Consider the following 22,786-nt stretch of genomic DNA (forward strand, 5'->3'; position numbering starts at 1 on the left):
GAATAGAAGACAGGGTGTCATCAATCAGATTGGGACACAGATTTCCGAACTTCCACAGAAAGTGTTAAGCACTAAAAAATTACAGCTTAGATTTATACAGAAATTCACAAAGAACGCAATGTATTTGTACCTGAATGATTGCATATAAGCTCATTAGCTTTCCTGAGAATTAAATGACTTGCTTACGGATATGCAGTTGCCACATTTGGGCTGGGACCAGAAAACAGCTTCAGGTGGGCCCTAAATACAGTCAGGAACTCCGACTATATTGTCCTAGGCCAGTCACTCTTCCACTATATGGAGGATTGTTTGAAATCTCTCCTATCTCCTAGAGCCTCCAACCACTGCTCCTTCAGCCTTAACCTCAGCTGTTAAATGTGCTTCCTGTTTGACTGAGGGATAGAAACAATCAGCAGAGAACTTCCCAGCACATCCACCATCCTACCTCTCTCTCTTCCCCTATACTCCATCTCTCCTCCTGTCACTGTAGGAGAATTTTTCTCTTATTAAGGCAACACCTCCACCAGAGCCCTAGACTTTGCTCTAGCAATTTCCTTCTCTAGAATATGCTTCATCAATTTTTTCTCTTCTAGGGGATCAATCCTACCAGCATATAAACCAACTATAGTATCTCCTATCTTAAAAAAATAAAAAGCCCCCCTTGACTTCTACATTCCTCCTCCTGGCTATTACCCCATGTCCATTCTTTATAGCAAAATTCTTTAAAAAGAGTTACCTATATTCTACAGCCTTAGATTTCCTCTAAAGCCTATCCCAACCAAGTTTTCATCCCTACTGCTTCAATGCTACAACTTGTGCCAAGATAACCAATGACCAACACATTATCAAATCTATGTTTAATCTTCAGTCTTCATTTTACTTAACCTATCTACACGTTGACCAAGTTAATCACACCCTTACTATTCAAACCTTTTGTTCTTTTCCAGGACATAATACTCCCTGGGTTCTACTTCTCATCAGTGGTTTTTCTTCTCAGTCCCTTTGCTGGTTTCTCTTTATCTCCCACACCTCTGAACCAGAATGACCCAGAGCTCATTACTCAGACAATATTCTATATCTACATTCAATTCTTAAGTGATCTCATCCAATCTTTTGGCTTTAAGTAGCATCTATACACAATCTGCTCTTGAATTTATATCTTTAGCATAGACCTCTCCCCTGGCCCTAGATTTGTGTATCCAACTGCCTACTCAACATCTCCACCTGCATATCTAATTGTTGTTTTTGCTATTTTTGTTTGATCCCTTCAAGTGGGACTATTGGACCTATATTCAGATCATGACAGTTCACTGCTCAAAATCCTCACTGGAGGCCCGGCCCACTTAAAAGTCAATGTCACTGAAATGACATTGAGACCCTATGTGGCTTGGCCTCACTGGGTCTCTGACCTCAACTCCTCATTATTTTTCCATTCCTCTCTTTTGCTCTGGCTACATTAGCTTAGGCATACCAAGCACACCCCTACCTCAGGCCATCTGTATATGTTTTTCCTCTGCCTGAAAAGCTATCTGAAGGGAGAGACTCCTTTTTTTGTTTGTTTGTTTTCATGTTTTTGCTCAAAAGACACCTTATCAGCAAAGTCTACCCTAACCAACTACAAAAAATAACACCCACTTCTGAAACCTTGTCATCCTCTCATGTCTGTATCTCCCTTACCCTGTTTTTTATTCATAACATCATTACTGACTAACATATATTAATTCATTTATTTTTATGTCATTTGCCCTTCCTCCATCAGACTGGGCTCTGAGGAGGCAAGGACTTTTGTTAGTTCACTGCCATGGCCCAGCATGGCACATAGTCATTTCTTCATAAGTATTTATAGAAAAAAAGTATAAAGCAAGCAAAGTTCCTAACTTCAACTTGAGTGTTCAACATGAAAGCTGACAAATGACAGTCAAAACTGGCATTTTATCAAGTATTTTGTTATGCCTGAGAGTGAAACTAGGGGCATGAGAATGAAAGCTAGGTTACACAATAATATAGACACACTTCTAATATGTGTAACCTATAAAATACAACTATACAAGTCCTATGGAGCCCTGGTGGCACAGTGGTTAAGTGATATGGCTGCTAACCAAAAGGTCAGCAGTTCAAACCCTATGTCCTGTAGGGTCGGTATGGGTCAGAATCGACTTGACAGCAACAAATTTGGTTTTGGTTTATACAAGTCATATGCTTGGCATATACTTCAGGACTTGGCTCAAAACCAGTTACTAAAAGGATGAGAAAAAAAAAAATGCCTTCTTTCTTTCAGAAACAAGTTAAAGCATGTGGGAAAAGGGAGCGATAAAAACAGAATTTGAAACACCCCCAGCTTTTATCCCTGTTATAGAATGCATCTGGGAATATGATTTATAGATTTATGTCTTATATTTTCAAATACAACACTCAGGGTTTTAATAAATAGCCGTTAACATACATCTTAGGCTTATCTACACTGAAATGCATCAGTTAAAGCATGAGAAGAAACATTTAGCAAAGTTGTTCTCTACGGAAGGACGTTTATTTCCGTACTTGTAGCAGGGAGATGATCTCTCGACACACACAAACCCAAAGTAGCCGCGTCTGCCTCCAAGTCTGGAGCCTTTCCGATGTTTGTATTCACAGCAGGAGCTTAATCTGTTCACCTGTATTCCATTCAGGAAAAAGGTGAGACTGAAGGGGAAACCATGGTGTCTTTTGGAAATAAACTGAAACGTCTCTGGAATTAAAAAAGAAATAATTAGTGAAAGCTACTGACTTTAAACTAACATGCTCCTTATCACATTTTCCTATTAGATAAGTACAATATTATGCTCTAGATAACTTTTTAATTTGAGGAGATTTAATTATAAAAATACATTCCAGTTGACACAGTGTGAAGAATGTAACGAAGGTCACTGGTCACTATGTCTAGAAATGTGGAACGGGAGCTGGTTTTGCTACGAATATTTTCACTAAAAATTCAATTCAATTAAGAAAAATACATTCTATTAGTTTTATTTGCAATACTCCAAATCTTTTTACTTGTAATACAAACTCTTGGATTTGTAATAAAATAATAATACCTAACATTATATGAACACAGACTATGGCCAGGCATTGTGCCTGATTATCTTGGGTGTATTTTTTTCTCAATTATTATCCCTAGTGACCAGATAAGGAGCCCTGATGGTGCAGTGGTTAAGCACTTGGCTGTTCATGAAATGTTGGCAACTTGAACTCACCAGCTGCTCCGAGGGAGAAAGATGTGGCAGCCTGCTCCTGTAAAGATTTACAGCCTTGGAAACCCTATGGAGCAGTAGAAGCCTGTTCTACTCTATCCTGTAGGGTTGCTATGAATAGGAAGCGACTAGACAACAACTGGTAATGAAGTGGGCATAAAGAAGTTCACTAATTTACCCAAAATCATACAGTGAGTCAGAGAGTTAGGGTTTGAATCCAAACGTCTCTAACTTTAGATTCCATGTCCCTAACTACTGATAAGGTATTTGTTGTTAAAGCACATAATGACAAAAAAGTACTGTGAGCTCAAAAATACTTTTAAATAAATTTGTGCTTTAGTTGCAACTTGAAACATCATAATACATATATGAGAAAGGCAGAATCATCTCATGTTCAAATCTTACTCAACTGTTTGGATTTCAGATCCTTTCTTCCTCTCCCACTCACTCAAAAGTCCCATCAATAAATTAAAAGCCACTGCCTACAATTAATAATGTTTTTAACATTCCAAGTGTTTATAATGCTCTGAAGAGGCCCTGCCCTAAAGGTCCCAAACTCTAAATCTGAAAAACCCTATTATATGGAGAGACTCAGAAACCTACTTCTCGTGAACACTTCTAATGTCTCTTCCTACAAACAACTCTCCCTGGACCCTTCCAGTTCTAACAATGATAAAAAAAAAAAAAATGATAGAGTTGATAAATTTCCCCTCTGACCTATGTATACACTTCCTACTGTTGTATTTGTTCTAACATATAGTGGAATCTGTGACAGCTGGAACTTAATGCGACTACTTTGTTTTTCGGGGTCTTGCAAGTTTTCCACCTTTGATAGGGTGAAGTCTTACCACTATTCTATCACTCTCTATTAGTGGAAAATATTTGAGTTTTCCTTCTCTGACAGGTTTCCACCTTCCACAGATTTCAGCTTTCACAGGTTTTACTGTACTATGGCTAGACCAGTGGTTCTCAAACTTTGGTGTTCATCAGAATCACCCATGGGGCTTATTAAAAGCACAGATTTCAGGGCCTCATTCCAGATCTTCTGATTAAATAAGTCTGGGGTTGTTGTTGTTGTGTGCTGCTGAATCAATTCTGACTCACAGTGACCCCATATGACAGAATAGAACTGCCCTATAGGGTTTCCTAGGCAGAACTTTTCACTGGTGCAGATTGCCGGGTTTTTCTCCCACGAAGACACTGGTGATTTTGAACCACTAACCTTTCAGTAGGGTCCAAGAATTTGCATTTCTAACAAATTGCCAGCTGATCCTGAGGCTGGTGGTCTGAGGACAACGCATTGAGAAACCCTGATCTAGATGTTTGCTGCCTTGCCTATCTGTGAAATCCTTGAGAGAGAGCTGAGGTTGGTCTTATTGATCTCTGTTTCCCCAGATCTCAGGCAATGACATAAGAGGCTGCCAATAAATATTTAATGAATACCATTCTAATCTATTTCTTTCACAGTAATCTAGGAATGCTATTTGTATGTCACATTATGCTCCTAAAAAAGAAATCTAAATCAGATGCAAATTGTTCTAAGGAATAGACTTCTTGAAAACGGAATTCTGCCATTTATACCTTAGTATTTATGATGTGAAATTTTAAAAAACTAGGAAAGAGAAAACTGAAAAAACTAATGTCCAGGGAAACCAAGACGCACAGATTTGAAATTCCACTTGTCTTAATGATATATGGATCCCTTAAACAGTGACTAGAAAGCTGGTTCAACTGCTTTCGTTAGGGAAACTTGAATCCTACACTCATATAATATGATCCATCCTGTTGCAGCATCACACCCCATAATTTCCTAACTTACTCAGCCTATGAAAAGTGTAAGCCAAGGAAATGTGGGAAGATGTGACTATCTGTTTGATATTCATGTAGCTGGAGAGCACACCCAGCTATTATGTCATTTCTTTGCTTCACTTTTTTTCAAACTTGTTGAACAAGAATTGATACCCTCTGCCTTTATTCTGTTATTTATTTTATAATTTTACATTTTGAAATTTAGTGACACTTTCCAACCCTGACTTAATGGTTTCTGCATGGATTAGTGGAAAGAATATAGATCAGAAAGCAGGAGATTTTATCCATGTCCCAGTTTTTCATGTATCAGTTGAGTGCACCTTGGTAATGCATTTAATTTCACTGCATTTCACAATTCTCATGCATAAATTGAGGATGGAGAGGGAACGACCCATTCTACCCACATTGCAAGGTAGTTTTAAAAGTATATAGCATATAATATTAGAAAGCATTTTTCAAACTTCTTCCCAAATTTCATTTATTCATAGTTAACTAACAGTGGGCATCACTTTCAGGCACTAAAGAGAAACAATAATACTAAAAATATATAAAATAGGATCTTCTTTCTCAAGAAGTTATAATTTAGCAGGAGAGACACAATTAATAAACCAGATTTCTAGAGTGAGGAGTTTACCAAATTCTCTCCCATATAAATTTTGTCTCTGAAAATGGGCCAAACACATACAACAAACTGAAAAGCACTTATTCACGAAAAATTCCTGAGCTTCAGGTAAGAAGGGTGGGAGTCTGTGGCATTCTTGCCAGGTGCTGCTCTCATCTACCACATCTGCCGCTAGTTCAGCTCAGTAGTTCTAATAGGGTAAGGCAGGCCATGAATAACCAGAGTGGCTAAGAGTTAGGCTGCTAACAAAAGGTCAGCAGTTTGAATCCACCAGCCACTTTTTGGAAATCCTATGGGGCAGTTCTATCCTGTCCTATAGGGTTGCTGTGAGTTGGAATAGACTTGACGGCAACCAGTTTGAATTGCCAGGAGGGGCTTGATTTGGAGCAAAAGGAGAAAAATTCACGGCTAGTGGCATACCACTGATAAGAAACAATCTTGGAGGCAAACTAACGGGGAAGGTCAGAGGTTCTACTAGCCAAGGTTGCAGTTCTAGTTAGAGGAAAAACATACCAGTGCAATAGCCAGAAATTTAACAGGGAGATACTGGAAAGAAGGCAGTCATAGGGGCACTTAATAAGCTCTTTACATACCTCCAGATATCTTGAAGTGGCATGTATGCACAGTAAAGATTCGAGAGGGCCCAACCTATTCATACACCCCTGGCCTATTGGAAGCTTGCATCTATACACAGAGGAGACAAGAGAGCCTGGCAGAAAGAGAAAGTTGGGCTAGACTTGAAAAATACCTGAAACTTGAATGCAGTACTGAACCCACAAACAGATCCACTAGCAGAAGGTGGGAGCCTTACTGGCTCAAGGTCCTTGAGAAAAACCTCTGACAAATCACTGTCTTGCCATCAAACTGCACAAACACAGGGGCAACCCAAAAGGCTACCCTAAAACTTAAAAAAAGAATGTAAAAAATCTAAGCAGAGACATCATTGGCTGCTCACCAGAATGGGGGAAGGATAGATTTCACAATTTTTTCAGACAAGTTACTAAACAAACAAAAAAGTTAATAGCAATAACAACTTCTGAGGGAAAATAGTCAGAATTTATAGCTGTGATAATACATTATCTAAAATGTCCAGTTTTCAACAAAAAATAAAAAGAGATGGGATGAAACAAGAAAGTACAAGCTACACTCAGGAAAACAGTCAACAGAAACTGTCTGAGTACCCCCAGATGATAGACTTGGTAGACAAAAACTTCAAAGAAGCTATTATAAATATGTTCAAAGGTGTAAAAGAAAATATGTTTAAAAACTAAAGGAAAGTATGATGACAATGACTCAAAAAATAGCCTGAATGAGTAAATAAAAATTATTAAAAAGAACCAGACAAACTCTAGTGTTGAAAATAAAAATAACTATAGTAAAGGTTGCAAAAGAAGATCAACAGAAGGGCTGAAATGGTATAAGAATCAATGAACTTGAAAACAGGTTAACAGAAATCATACAATATGAAGGACAGAAAAAAAAAAGAAGAAAAATGATCAGGGCCTCAGAGACCTGTGGAACAACATTAACCATGCAAACATACGTGTGATGGAAGTCCCAGAAAAAGTTGGAAGAAAGGGGCAGAAAAAATATTTAAAGAAATGATGACCAAAAATACTTCCAAATTTCAGGAACAACGTTAATCTAAAAATCTAAGAAGCTCAATGAATCCCAGGTAGGTTAAAGGCAACAAGATTCACATTTAGTCATTATAATCAAACTGTCAAAAGTCAAAGAAAAAGAGAAAATCTTGAAAGCAAGTGGTAAAAAAAACTCATATGAAGGAACAACAATAAGTGGTTGAGTTCTCTGAAGGAAAAATGGAGGCCAGAAGGCAGAATGACATAGTCAAAGTGCTATAAGAAAAACTGCCAACCAAGAACTCTATATCTAGCAAAATTGTCCTTCAAAATTGAAGGTGAAATAAAGACATTGACAGATAAATAAAGATTAATAGATTCCGTGGCTACTAGACCTGCCTTATAAGAAATGCTAAAGGAAATCCTCCAGTACTTCACTAGATGATTACAAGTCATTCTGGAGGAAAGGAAGGGAAGGAGGGAGGGAAGAAGGGAGGGAGAAAAGAAGGAAGGTAGACAAGGAGGGAGGAAGGGAGGGAGGGTAGAAGGCATCCAACCAGTCAACACTGGGGAAAAAAATATAACTAGCTTTATTTGCAAATAACATAAAAATACACAAACACACATAACCAAAACCAACTAGAATTAATGTATAATTTCATCAACATACAAAAGTCAATTTTATTTCCATGTTGTGGTAATGAACAACCTGAAATTAATTGAGAATGAAATACTTAAGAATAAATTTAACAAAAGAAGTGCAAGACTTATATTCTGCAAACCACAAAAACATTGCTGAGAAAAACAAAAGAAGGCCTAAATAAATGCAGAGATATCCCATGTTCATATATCAGAAGACCTAACATTGTTAAAGTGACAAATTGATCTATAAATTTAAGACAATCCCTCTCAGCAGCTTGTTTTTGTAGAAATTGACAAGTTAGTCCTAAAATTTACATGGAAATGTGAAGAACTCCAAAGAGAAGAAAGTTGGAGAACTTACACTACCTGATTTTAAAACTTACTATTCAGTTAAAGTAATCAAAACACCATGGCATTAGCACAATAATAGGCATTTAAATCAATGTAACCAAATTTAAAGTCCAGAGATAAACCCATGCATTTACAGGTAATTTTTTTTTTACAAAAGTGCCAAGACAGTTCAATGAGAAAAGGATAGCCTTCAACAAGCGGTACTTGGACAACTGAATACCAACATTAAAAAAAAAAAAAAAATGAACTTAGACTCTTACTTCACCCTAAACCAGAAAATTAACTCAAAACGAATAACAGACTTAATGTAAGAGCTAAAAGTTTAACTAAGTTTAAGTCTTCTAGAAAAAAACTTAAGAGAACATCTTCATGACCTTGAGTTAAGTAAAGAGTTCTTAGCTACAACATCAAAAGATGATCCGCAGAAGAAAAGAAATGATAAATTGGACTGTGTTAAAATTAAGTCCCTTGCACTTCAAACGGCACCGTTAAGAAAAAATCACCGACTGGAAAAAATGTTTGCAAATAATTTTTCTGATAAAGGACTTGGATCCCGAATATATAAAGAATGTTCATAGCTCAATCATAAAAAGACAAAAAAATCAAATTTTAAAATTGGCCAAAGATTTCAGTAGATATTCACCAAAGGAAACATATGAATGGTTAATTAACACACAAAAAGGTACTCAACTTCATTAGCCTCTAGCAAATTAAAATCTCAACAAGATACCATTGCATAGTTTCTATAATAGCTATAATCAAAAAGACAGACAATACCAAAGGTTATGAGGATACTGAAAAACTGGAACCCTCACCATTGCTAGTGAGAATGTAAAATGCTATAGCCATTTTGTAAAACACTTGGGCAATTCCTTGAGTATGACCCAGCAAATCCACTCCTGGAATGTACTCAAGAGAAATGAAAACACGTCTATCACAAAGACTTGTATTTGGAAGTTGATAGCAGCTTTATTCATAATAGCCCCAAGCTGGAAACAATACAATTTTCTATCATCTGTTGAGTGAATAAATAAAATGTGGTATATTCATATAATGCAACATATTCAGCAATATAGAAAGGGACCAGTATTGATAGATGCTACAAATGGATGACTCTAAAACATTATGCTAAGTGAAAGAAACATGACACAAAATACTATTTTGTGATTTCAATACTAACTATTGTATGATTTCATATATATGAAATGTCCAGAAAAGGCAAATTTATAGAGACAGAAAGCAGATGTATGGTTGCCCGTAAGTGGCGGTGACAGCAAGTATAATCTGTCGATGGCATGAGGGAAGTTTTGAGGTTGTGGAGATTTCTCAGACTGGTTTGTGATGGCGGCACAATCCTATAAATGTTCTAAAAACATTGAATTGTATGTGGATGAATTTTATGAATGTAAGTTTTACATCAATAAATCTATTTTAAAAAACTCAACAATCAACATACGATAATGAGTAAAAGAAGAGGAAAAAAAATGAATATAAGTCAGAGTATAATTTTTTTTTTTTTTTTATAATGAAATGCTTTGGTTTCGGGTGTAGACTAAGACCCCAGGGCATCAAGAAAGGGGATAAAACAGAGTAGAAGGCAGCCGGAGAAGCTGCACAGGCCTCAACTGAAACTTAAAAGATGGGTAAGATTTTAATTTATAAAAGGAGGAAAGAGAGGCCATTTGCAGACAAGGAAAATAGCACAAGAAAAGGTGAGATGACAGTGTGTGTGTGTGTGTGTGATGGGGGGGTGGGGAGGAACGGTGAAGGCTGCTGGGTTTGTGAGGGAGTAATAAGGAACACACAAATAGGTACAACAGGATCAGGTAATGGAAAAACAAGATAATGGGGCAAAAAAAGGAGGGGTTATAAGAGGGCCAGAAAAAGAGTTACTTCATTCTTTGCACCCACAGGAACCTAGGAGGCCAAGCTTTGTCTTGTGGGAAAGGATGAACATAGTATATGAAAAATGTCTGTGAAAAAAAAAATTGTACCCTTTACAAGTAGCAGAAAAAATTCAGGGACTTTATAGGTACACAGAATAAACAATCATCTTGTGGCTTGATGTTTAAAATCAAACTGCAAGACATCATGAATTACCATGAAAATAAAAGATGTGCTTGCTACATTCCTAAGTAATTAATTGTATTGTTATTTCCCATCAAAAAACAAGACAAACTAACGAATGCCACATTTTTAATGAATTTACTGCCTCAAGCAGAACATTAAACATCCTCTTTATTTTTTAACAGAAATTTTCTAAAAATCGATTCACATTCCACTAAATCATACACAGCTTTGATTGGAAAAAAGGGCAGATTTTTTCAGTCCAGCTAAATCACTAAGGTTGCTGAGGCACAAGTCAACTCTGAGCCACCCAACTTTTCAGTTTTGAACAATTACTTTCCTGGCAATCAGGGGCAAGCTCAGACAAAATTATTGTGTGGACAGGGCTCAAGGCTTCAAGTCCCCATTCCACTGTATTATTCAACACTCTCCAGTGCCATAAGCAAAGTCAGTCCCAGGATAAAAACATATGCAAAATGACACTGAGTCAAGTAACACTCTTTCTCTGATAACGTTTAGTCTTACACTCTTATCGAAAAAATCCTCATAAATGGACCAATAAGTAACATCATGATAAACAGAGAAAATATTTAAGTTGTCAAGGATTTCATTTTACTTGAATCCACAATTAACGTCTATGGAAGCAGCAGTCAAGAAATCAAATGACGTATTGCATTGGGCAATTCTGCTGCAAAAAAAAAAAAAAAAAAGATCTCTTTAAAGTGTTAAAACAGCAAAGATGTCATCTTGAGGACTAAGGTGCACCTGACACAAGCCATGGTGTTTTCAATCATCGCATAGGCATGCGAGAGCTGGTCAATGAATAAGGAAGACTGAAGAAGAATTGACACCTTTGAATTATGGTGTTGATGAAGAGCATTGAACATACCGTGGACCGCCAAAAGAAGGAACGATCTGTCTTAGAAGAAGTACTGTTATCAGGAGGGACCAGTACCTGGAGAAGGACATCATGCTCGGTAAAGCAGAGGGTCAGTGAAAGAGAGGAAGACCCTCAACGAGATGGATTGACATGGTAGCTGCAAGAACGGGCTCAAACATAGCAATGATTGTGAGGATGGTGCAGGACCTGGCAGCATTTCGTTCTGTTGTATATAAGATCGCTTTAAGTTGGAACCCACTCAATGGCACATAACAGCTGCAGTGTATATCGTCTACCAGAGATTCATTCAACTAAGCTTCATTCATTTTTCATTTGTATGAACCATGTTTTCCAGCAGTCATATAGACATAATAATATAAGCATTTAGTTGAATAAACATGATCTAAGACTTAGGAAAATTTTCATTAATTCCAATTTTGGGCCATAGCTAATTTCGGTAATTTTTCTAAATTAATAGTTGAAAATTATACTTCAAAAAAATAAGCGTATGTATCTACGCCACTGTCATTAGGGATTTCATACCCCCAGTATTATGAAAATGCAAAAAACCCTGCTACTGGGAATAGCTAACCAGGGCCCAGAGTGTACTGAGCAGGGGTCCTGTGCCCATTCAGGGGAGAGGGTCTGCTCTTGTCTCTGCACAGAGCTGGACGAATGAACTTGGGAAGCCACTCTACCTCTGGACTCCTCTTGGTTTCCTCATCTACACAATGGGAAGAACAAACTCTGAAATGCTGTGACAAGATGAACCAAACTAAATTACATTTCAGCCAATATACAAAATGGGGAGAATAGCTTCTAGCATTATCGAACATCATATACACTACAAAGAGCCCTGGTGATACAGTGGTTAAGAGCCGAGCTGCTAACCGAAAGATTGGCAGTTTCAATCCACCAGCTGCTCTGCAGGAGAAAGATGTGGCAATCTTCTTCCACAAAGATTTACAACCTTGGAAACCCTATATATAGGGCAGTTCTACTCAATGGCACACAACAACATTACGTATTACTTTGAATTAAAACTAACATTCAACACTAAAACACTAAATAGACAGCAGTTAAGTGGTAACTTTGGTTAAGGGTAAGACAGTACAGAACACTGGGAAAGCCAACATAACTTGTCCAAGGCAAAATAAATAGATGAAACTAACTTTCAAGCATTTACTCTTTCTTATGTTGAAAAATTTTAAATATGTAATACATAGTTTATACATTTCCCTTTAAGTACTTGATTTTTATAAAAAATAATCACTGTTTTTGTAAACAGTGTTTAGCACTTGACTACTAATGGAAAGGTTGGCTGTTTGAGTCCATCCAGAGATGCCTGGGAAAAAAGGTCTGGCGATCCACTTCCAAAAAATCAGCTATTGAAGACCTTATGGAACAAAGTTCTACTCTGACACACATTGGGTGACCATGAATCGAAATCAACTCCAGGGCAACTGGTGGTGCTGGTGGAGGTGGTTTTCATTTGATTAGGGAAATGAGAAAGGCCGAAAGTAACAATTCCACACTTGTTTCTCAACTCTTCCCTAAACCCATAAGTATATCTCAAGATTACCCAAATATCACTATTTCTTTTAATTAGTAAAAATAGCATTACTTTCTAAATAGAGTTTTTTAAGCAAAGAAGTAACAACTATAATCCTGTAACGGCTCTTCTTTTTAACTGCTGCTCCACAGAACTGAATATTGGAGGCAAACACTGCAGTACAGTATGGGAAAACCTACACTGGATATAAAATTATCTTATGCTCACAAACATGGATTTATGATCAAATGAATGCACAAATGTACTGAAAAAGACATTTAGCCAAAGTCTGCATCAAGTTATTTAGGTGTGATTCACCCTGAGGTTTATTGGATTTGTGATTTTATCTCAACGTACCTCTAAAGAGCAAATTGCCAATCTGGTATTTTTCTCCTAGAATAATGTATGACATAATTCACTAAGGCAAGCCAAATAGTTAACTTGTAATTCGAGGGACAGCTTATTCATGCAACATTTTAATGATCATATTTCTATCCCAAAATTAATCTGTTACTGGGTTAAATCACTCCAAATTCTTTTTTCCACATCTACAAGAGAAATAGCTGCTTCAGATTCAGTCACGGAGCAATAAATCTAGATTTACTTTTAGGCAGCTGGTTTATAAGTCCCTGGGTATGCATAATTTCATAGAGTGATTGAAGTTGTTTTGATATTATATCAATAACAGCTTATCTGTACCATCAACTCCAAACAATTAAAAACATTATTCCACATTTTATGTGTACCTTTTTCAAGTAGTTTGCCTTTGTAGACACAAAGGTTTTCCCCACCACAGTGCTGCTGATAAACTTTTATTTCATCCCGGAAGTCTGAGTCATCATAGGAGAGGTGCACACTTTTCCCCAGATAGATCATTGTAATAGCTGCATTGCTATGCAGCGATGTCTTATGGATTCTTCTTGAATCCTAGAATAAACAAAAAGTTGGGCTTGTTAACTAATTACCCTTTAATCAGAATTCTTATCACACATGACACTGTAATACAAAAAATAGAAAAGGCTGTTTTTATGTACCTAACAACAAAGCCTTTATATAACGTTATCTACACAGCACACAGGAAGTCAAGCCTATTACAAAATAAGGAAACCCTGGTGGTGTAGTGGTTAAGACCTATGGCTGCTAACCAAAAGGTCAGCAGTTCAAATCCACCACGCACCCCTTAGAAACACTTTGGGGCAGTTCTATTCTGTCCTATAGAAAAATAAATCCCTCAAAATGACTATAACATATTCATTTTGGCTTTATAGTTCCACCGAGAACACTGGGGCATTGGCCAAAGTTTGTCACTTTTTAATTTTTTGTGCGTGTGTGTGCTTTACATACAGCAAATAAGTTCAGGGAATCTAAAAGGAAACTGTTCTTGGCTTTCTTTTACCTGGTTCTCATTTAACAATTCGAATCAAATGAATTAAATAAATATTGGTGACATAATTTTACTCTAATTTGAATAGACATTGATTAGGATTTAACAATAGCCCACAAACTCATTGCCATTAAGTTGATTCCGAACCATAGCAAACCCATAAGACAGAGCAGAACCACCTCATAGGGTTTCCAAGGAATACCTGGTGAAATCCAACTGCCCACTTTTTTGGTTAACAGCCAAACTCTTAATCACTATACCACCAGAGTTTCTGATTAAACAACAGCTTTTACAACTGAGGAAACCCTGGTGGCGTAGTGGTTAAGTATGACGGCTGCTAACCAGAAGGTCAGCAGTTTCAATCCACCAGGGACTCCTTGGAAACTCTATGGGGCAGTTCTACTCTGTCCTATAGCATCGTTATCAGTCGGAATTGACTCGACGGCAGTGGGTTTGGTTTTGGTGTTTTTTTTGTAATTGAGCTCTTTACAATTGAGCATTGGCAATATATTGCTTTCTGAGCTTATTCAATATGAGATGGGAACATATACATTTGATTCCTCTAGAGTCACTGTGAGGATTAGGGATAACTCAGTTATATGTCTCAGACTATTCAGTCTCACAGGAAACATTCAGTTAAATGAAAAACCAGTATTATTAACATTATTTTTAATATCAAAACAATATAACCAACAAAGTTTTTTCAATCACCTCATAAACCTATTGATACACTACAGCTTTGCTCAATGTAAATTATTTATAAAATATGCAATAAACTTATGTGCCAGGGATGCAAAGCAATGTCTTCTTCCTTGCCTCCTATTTTATTTATTTTTAGGTGTTTTCATAATCTTGCGTAAGCATAGCGTCCTCCTAGCTTCCAAGACAGAAATGAAGAAGGAGAAGCAGAAAAAGGAAAAGAAGGAAGAGGTGGCGGGGAAATAAGAATGACCGGGAAATTTGAGACTTTAAGGCTACTTTGTAAGAACATTATAAAAACTAAAAAAAAACAAACCCGTTGCCTTAGAGCCAATTCTGACTCACAGTGACCCTATAGGACAGAGTAGAACTGCCCCATGGGGTTTCTAAGGCTGTAAATATTTACAGAAGCAGATTGCCACATTTTTCTCCCACAGAGTGGCTGGTGGGTTTGAACCACCAACCTTACAGTTAGCAGTGGAACACTTTATGGAATATCATCAGCCACGAGAATTGTGCATGGGAGAGGCATTATTTTTAACCAACTTTGCTTTTCTGAAAATCAGTTTTTAGCTAGATGAAAAATGTGAAGAGGCCAACTTCTAGCTGATCCAAGGAAATCATTTGAATTTGATGTTCATTGAATTATAGATACATTGGAAGCACGCCATTTTTAAAAAGAATAACAAAGATTCAACAAAATTTCTAAAGGAGCACTAAAATATTTTCATCTCCAAACCCATCTCCTTCCTCCTTAGAGAATTATTTTTCATTCAGTTTCACTTCTCTGAAGCAAAAACCTGAGGAAATAAATATGATGAAATTCTGCAAATAACAGTGTAACAAACGTAAATGGGGGGAAAGACCAAGGTTTAAAATTCAAGCAAATTGTCCTGTCTGTAGGCTTAGCTTCCAAATAGAGAGACGATCGACAGAAATAGTTTCAGGGACATAAGGGTCATAAAAGTAAATCAGCAAACTGGGTAATTCTTTGCAGATTAGAAACATCTCTTCGAATCACAGAAAGCAAATGCTGGTGGCAGGCCTGGCTCCTAGCTGCAAAATCATAACCCTGTGTTTTCCCTTGCCTGGGCAACAGTGGAGCTGTGGCTTGCATGTGTGCAGCCCAACAAGCAAGCAGCAGGCCTAAAGCAAATCCAGCCCCGAGCTCCTGCTAGAACACTTAATGATGTGACTGATTAAATAAAAGCATTCCTTTTTTGTTAAGCAACACTTTCTAAAGCAGCATGGATTTAGAGGTAGTCTTGAGAGCTTCCAGGAGATAAGCACTATATAAATAGAAGGTAATAGTGGGATTAGACTGAGGGAAAGGCCTGCCTCACACGTGCAAAATGAGAAACTAGAGGGAGAAACTTTAAGAAAATGGCAGCCCTTCATCCTTTTCATACCCTCTTATTCACATTTTTTTTCCTGCTAAAACACATTTCTGATATCAACATCTCTTTTCTCCTGTGTCTAGTTGCTTCATCCTCTTTTTTAAAACATTTTCCAATTATTGCCACCAGGTAACCTTTTTCTGGGCTCTAATAGGAGGCCTGAGTGACAGCTCGTGATTAAATACATGCACTAGGAAACGAACAATTGTTTCTTTCAGTTGACTAAATTGCAGCAGTACTTACCATCTTCCAAGGTTATGATGACCCCAGACTGATGAAACTTTAACAAGGTTTCACCGCCCTAGCAAGTATCAAAATCTTCAATGAAAATTCAGTTCCGTTTCAAGAACAGGCTGAGGCCTCACACCCCTGCACACTCCTGCACTAAAGGCGACCTTTCTTACTTTCTTTACTGGTTGCTGCTGACTTTCCTTCTCATTTCTCAGGCAAGTGCAATCAGGGCTGACAAATAAGCAGCAAGCCCACTAAGTGGTTATCAAGTCAGTCATTACATTTTTGCAATATTAAGCATGTGATTGAGGCCTACTAAGTTTTCACTGGGACCTCTTTACCCCAGCTCAGAAGGGTGGATTTAAGGGATTGTATTTGTGTTAAAGAAGCCCTGGTGATGCAGTGGTTAAGAGCTCGGCTGCTAACCCAAAAGTCGGCAGTTCAATTCTACCAGCTGCTCCTTGAAACTCTATGGGGCAGTTCTACTCTGTACTACACGGTCAAAATCTACTGGACAGCAACAGGTTTGGTTTTTTGACATTGATGTTAAAAATGCCTGTTCTTGCTATAGTGTTAGGCTCCATCCATTCAAGGCCTGATAACCTCTGGACATCATAAAGTCTAACAGGACCACTGCAATAGACCCCTAGAATTTATCATCCAAACTGGGACACACAGAGAATGAAAGTGGTATTATTAAAAATTATGCTGATGGGGGGGGCATAAAATGGAAGTGTTCCTGGGAAACTGGAATGCATAGTCACCCTACTAATTGGTTTCCCGATCTTCAGTCTGATCTTCCCTAAAATTCCCTGCCTCCTGGATATCAGAGTGATCTATTGTCACTAAATAATGTGAACCATCTGCCTAAAATCCCCCAAATATACCCAGTATTCATGGGATAAGGTCCGATGTTCCTGACACAACGTAAAAAGTCTTACCTCATCTAACCCCTACTGTCTCTCAACCATTGCAGTTTCCTATGTTATATTGAAATAGCCCTGGTGATGCAACGGTTTAGAGCTTGGTTGCTGGCTGCTAACCGAAAGGTTGGTAGTTTGAACCCGCCTACCAGCCCTCAGGGGAAAGGTGGCAATCTGCTCCTGAAAAGATTACAGCCTAGAAAACCAAATGGAGCAGTTCTAATTTGTCACATAGGGTTGCTATATATTGGAATCACCTTGATGGCACTCAACAACATGTTACATTTAAAGACTCAACAGCCATATTGATTTTAATGGCCCAGACACTAAAACCTGTTACTAATCTCTGTTGTTGTGAGGTGCCGTTAAGTCAGTTCCAACTCATAGAGACCTTATGTACAATTGAATGAAACACTGCCCAGTCTTGCAATCATTGCTATGTTTGAGCCCATTGTTGCAGCCACTGTGTCAATTCATCTCCTTGAAGGTCTTCCTCTTTTTTGTCGGCCCCATACTTTACCAGGCATGATGTACTTCTCTAGGGACTGGTCCCTCCTGATAACATGTCCAAAGTATCCAAGATGAAGTCTCACCATCCTCGCTTTTAAGGAGCACTCTGGCTGTACTTCTTCCAAGGCAGGTTTGTTCATTCTTCTAGCAGTCTATATTCAATATTCTTCACCAATACATAATTCAAATGCATCGATTCTACTTCCATCTTCCTTATTTCATTGTCCAGTTTTCACATGCGTATGAGGTGATTGAAAATACCATGGCTTGGGTCAGGTACACCTTAGTCTTCAAAGTGACTAGGTCTCAACAACAGTACAAATCACATCATATTGAAACTATTTCCTTATATTCATCTTCCTCAGTAGATAAGAATGGTGTCTTATCTGTCTTTAAGCCTTCTACACCCTGCACAGCACTGGCTCCTAGTAATTAGTAATCAAAAACCAAACCACTTGCCATCTAGTTGATTCTGACTCGTGGTCACCTCATATGTGCACAGTAGAACTGCACTCCATAGGGTTTTCAAGGCTGTGCACTTTCAGAAGCAGATTGCCTGGCCTTCCCTTCCAAGGTGCCTTGAGTGGGTTCTAACCGCCCACACCAACCTTTCAGTTAGTACTTTGCATCACAGCGACCTAGTAAATGTTGATTTAACTGAATACAGACATGGAACAACTATGAATTCTACATACAGTGTTTTGTTGAGTTAAAAGCTACAGCGATTTGATCCCACCCTGAATCAGAAGCGTCCTGCATTTATAGGAACCCAAAAGAAACTGGAATGTGAACACTGATTCACAGTGTTCTGTGTTGAGCCAAACACCACCCTTGGTGATTAAGACTAAGTAAAGATTGACACAAAAGTCTGACAATAAAGACACACAGTAGCAGTTCCCACAAGCCAAAAAATAAACCCGTTGCTGTCAAGTCAATTCCGACTTATAGTCAACCCTGTAGGACAGAGTAAAACTGCCCTATAGGGTTTCCAAGGACCAGCTAGTGGATTCAAACTGTCAACTTTTTGGTTAGCAGCCTGAGCTCTTAACCACTGTACCTCCAGGGCTGACAGTAGCCCAAGGGAGAAGCTGTAGTGTTCACATCCTGAAGGTTCAGAAAGCAGCTAGGAATCTCTCTTCAGTCTATTTACTTAGTTTCTTCTCTTTCTCACTCGTTTTGCCTTGCTCTCTCTTTCTTCCTCATTTGCCTTACTGCTCCCTTTTTTCATTTTCCTCTTGTTCATTTTTCTGAACACTGGATACCCATAAAAAACCAGTTGCCACCAAGTCAATTCCAATTTATGGCAACCCCATGTGTGTCAAAGTAGAACTGTGTTTCATAGAGTTTTCAATGGCTGGTTTTTTGGAAGCAGATTGTCCGGTCTTTCTTCCAAAGTACCTCTGGTTGAATGCAAACCTCCAACTTGTCAGTTAGTAACTGAGTATGTTAAACATTTGTACCACCCAGTGAATCCTGATAACCCATAAACCAAACCCAAACCCATTGCCATTGAGTCAATTCCAACTCATAGCAACCCTATAGGACAGAGTAGAACTGCCCCCATAGGGTTTCCAAGGCTATAAATCTTCACAGAAGCAGACTGCCACATCTTTCTCCCATGGAGCAGCTGGTGGGTTTGAACCACTGACCTTTTGGTTAGCAGCCAAGCACTTAACCACTGTGACACCAGGGATCTTTGATAATCCATACTTCATGCTTATCCCTGACATGCCCAGAAACACCTCAATCCTTCTAGAGGTATAAAAAGGTATGGAATTTGATAATCCAGAGTTGATACATGAGCCCTCCCTTCTTCATCTCCTTTAACAGAATGAATTCAGTAGATCTGTTAAGGGCCAGAAATTATCCACTTAGATTTCACTTTTAGTGAGAAGTTCCAAAAGTCTGCCCCTCTTACTCAAGAAGTCTGCCCTTGAGTTCTGACTGCTGCAATGACACCCAAAAGCAGCTTTGATTCTTTCTTTCTTCCAGGTCTTTGGTTCACAATTGGAGCTCCTAAGACACTTTGACTGTTGAATCGGCTTTTAACTGTATTTTCAAGCCCGTTTAGTTATGTATTTACAAGACTGCAATGCTAATTTTAAGCAAAACATCGCTTAAATGAAAGTGTTTGTCTGAAATAAATCAAGCCTACTCTGAGATATGTTGAATTACCATATATTAAATCATGGTGATGTTTACATTTTTCTTTTTCAAAACTGACTTTACTGGTAAGAAAAACCAATAGAAAAATACGAAGTTAATGCATTGGCTAGAATAGAAATTGAAAATGATTTTTTAAATTAAGTCAAACAAAATAAATGCCCAATTTCCCTAGCAAAGTTAACATTTCTTAGGCCTTATTTGTCATCAGAGAAAAGAGATCCAGGTCTGAAAGGCATAATTGATTTCCATGATATTTACCTAAGCTAAAAAGTATAATTAAGAGTTTAATATTTCATACAATAATAAAACTCAATACCTATTTATGTAACACGGTAATAATAAACACATTTGATTGAATGATAAGCTAAATCTGATGTTTTTTCTCAACAAGTTTCATAATCTGGGAGTAGAAAGAATAGTAAAGTGTATGAGAATCAATACTAAGCAGAATATGGGTAAGAGTCATGAGAGAAGTAACAAAGTCCTTTTGAAGAAAGGAAGAGATTGAATCCCATTACAATATATCGAAATACACAGTAGAGCGTAGAGCCTTTGAGGTGGGGGCTGGGAAGGGTGGGTCTGATTATACATCATTACTAACTTTCAGGTGTTGTTGTTGTTAGGTGTGGTCAAGTCGATTTTCAACTTCTAGCAGCTCCATATGACAGAGTAGAACTGCCCCATTGGGTTTCCTAGGCTATGATCTTCACGGGAGCAGGTTGCCAGGTCTTTCTCCTGCAGAGCCATTGCGTGGGTTTGAACCACTAACCTTTTGGTTAGCAGCCAATTGCGCTGCCAGGGCTTCTTATCTCTCAGGTCATTGTTGTTGGTGTTGTTGTTAGGTGCCGTTAAATTAGTTCCAACTCATAGTAACCCTATGTACAACAGAATGAAACACTGCCAAGTCCTGCGCCATCCTCAAAATTGTTGTTAGGCTACAGCCCATTGTTGCAGCCGCTGTGTCAGTCCATCTCATTGAGGGTCTTCCTCTTTTTCTCTGATCCTCTACTTTACCAAGCATGATGTCCTTCTCCAGGAACTGATTCCTTCTGATAACATGTCCAAATTATGTGAGATGTAGGCTTACCATTCTTGCTTCTGGTTGTACTTCTTCCAAGACAGATTTGTTCACTCTCTCAGGTACTCACGGGCAAATTAAAGAAAAAAAGCATTTGCCTTCTTAATAGAAATATTGGTTAGAGGTTTACCTAGCTTCTGTGTTGAAGAAACATCTCACCAACTATAATTAACGTCTTCAAAGTTTTGAGAGAAGAGTCTTCTAAATGAATTCCATATAACTTGGGTGTATGTGGGAATTACAATGCAAACTCTGCAGTGTCAGCCTCCTAGGTTTGTATATTCAGTCTGCTACTAATTAGGTATGTGACCTTGAGCAAGTTTTTTTTTTTTTCTAGATTTTTTTAAATTGTACTTTAGATGAAGGTTTACAGAACAAACCAGCATCTCATTAAGCAGTTAGTACACATATTATTTTATGACATTGGTTAACAACCTCAAGACATATCAAAACTCTGCCTTCTTGACCTTAGGTTCCCTATTACCAGCTTTCCTGCCCCCTCCTGCCTTTTGGTCCTTGCCCCTGGGCTGGTGTGCCCCTTTTGTCTCATTCTGTATTATGGGCCCATCCAATCTTTGGATGAAAGGTGAACCTCAGGAGTGGCTTCATTACTGAGCTAAAAGGGTTTCTGGGGGCCATACTTTCAGGGTTTCTCCAGGCTGTCAGGTCAGTAATGGGCAAGTAATTTAATCTTTCTTGCCTCAGTTTTCTTACCTCTAAAATGGTAAAATTATTATACTTCCTGGTGTTGTAAATTATTAAAATAATAATAAATTATTATTCTGTTTTTTTGTGCATATTAAACAAGAAATTGTATGTAAAACACTGAGCAATGCTCCAAGCATAAGGCAAAAGTTTACTAAATAATGGATATAATCATTGTCATCATCATATATAAATTTCCACACTTTACTAAAATGTAACAAAAGTCAACACTTCATAGAACATAAATGAGAAAATAAAATAGATAATTTGAAATTTGACAGAAAGTAATACAAAGAGCAAAGGCAGAGGGGCAATGTAGTGGACCAACCAGCTGATGATGTAGGGAGTAGTTCAGTTAGCATAAATAGGAGCAAGAGAGAGTGTTAGAAAGTGTCCCATAATCTGAAAGACACCTACTTTCTATTTTCATTAGGAGAGGGGCAGCTAGTGAAGGTTCTGAACAAGTGAGGAGTGTGTCAGGAGCTATTCTACAAAGCTTAATTTAACTTCAAGTGTTAGTGTTTGGCTGCTACCCAAAAGGTTGGATGTGCAAGTTCTCCCAGAGGCACCTTAGAAGAAAAACCTGGCAATCTACTTCCAAAAAAATCAGCCATGCTATGGAATACAGTTCTACTCTTAGATATATGGGGTCACCATGAGTCAGAATCTACTCAATGGCAACTGGTTTTTGGGTTCAAACATACCAACAAATATGAAAATGGCACAGGAACCAGACAACATTTCGTTTTGTTATACATAAGGTCATCATGAGTCACAGCTGACCTCACAGAAACTAACGACAACAAAACCATGTAGGATACACTGGAACTGAAGCAGACTTTGCCTACTCTTTTTCCCCCTGCCTATCCTTAACCCTCTGACCTGTTATTCTATCTGCTAACTGCCTACTCATCTTTCAAAGTCCATTTCAAATGTTACCTTCTCTCTAAAGCATTCTTCGAT

The 22,786-nt window shown here is 38.0% G+C and overlaps 1 protein-coding gene across 2 annotated transcripts in view; it reads right to left on the minus strand.

Annotated features, from left to right (window-relative positions):
• ERICH3 (glutamate rich 3) overlaps positions 1 to 22,786 on the minus strand; it is a 160,703-nt gene that overhangs the window by 54,479 nt on the left and 83,438 nt on the right. For both annotated transcript variants that reach the window (XM_049879583.1, XM_049879582.1), the window contains 2 exons: positions 13,477 to 13,657; positions 2,539 to 2,725 (listed from right to left, as the gene is read on the minus strand). In XM_049879583.1, coding sequence (XP_049735540.1) covers positions 2,539 to 2,725; positions 13,477 to 13,657 — 368 coding nt within the window. The remainder of the gene's footprint in view (positions 1 to 2,538; positions 2,726 to 13,476; positions 13,658 to 22,786) is intronic.

Source organism: Elephas maximus, chromosome 3 (genome assembly GCF_024166365.1).
Source record: "Elephas maximus indicus isolate mEleMax1 chromosome 3, mEleMax1 primary haplotype, whole genome shotgun sequence".
NCBI classification, from domain to species: Eukaryota; Metazoa; Chordata; class Mammalia; order Proboscidea; family Elephantidae; genus Elephas; species Elephas maximus.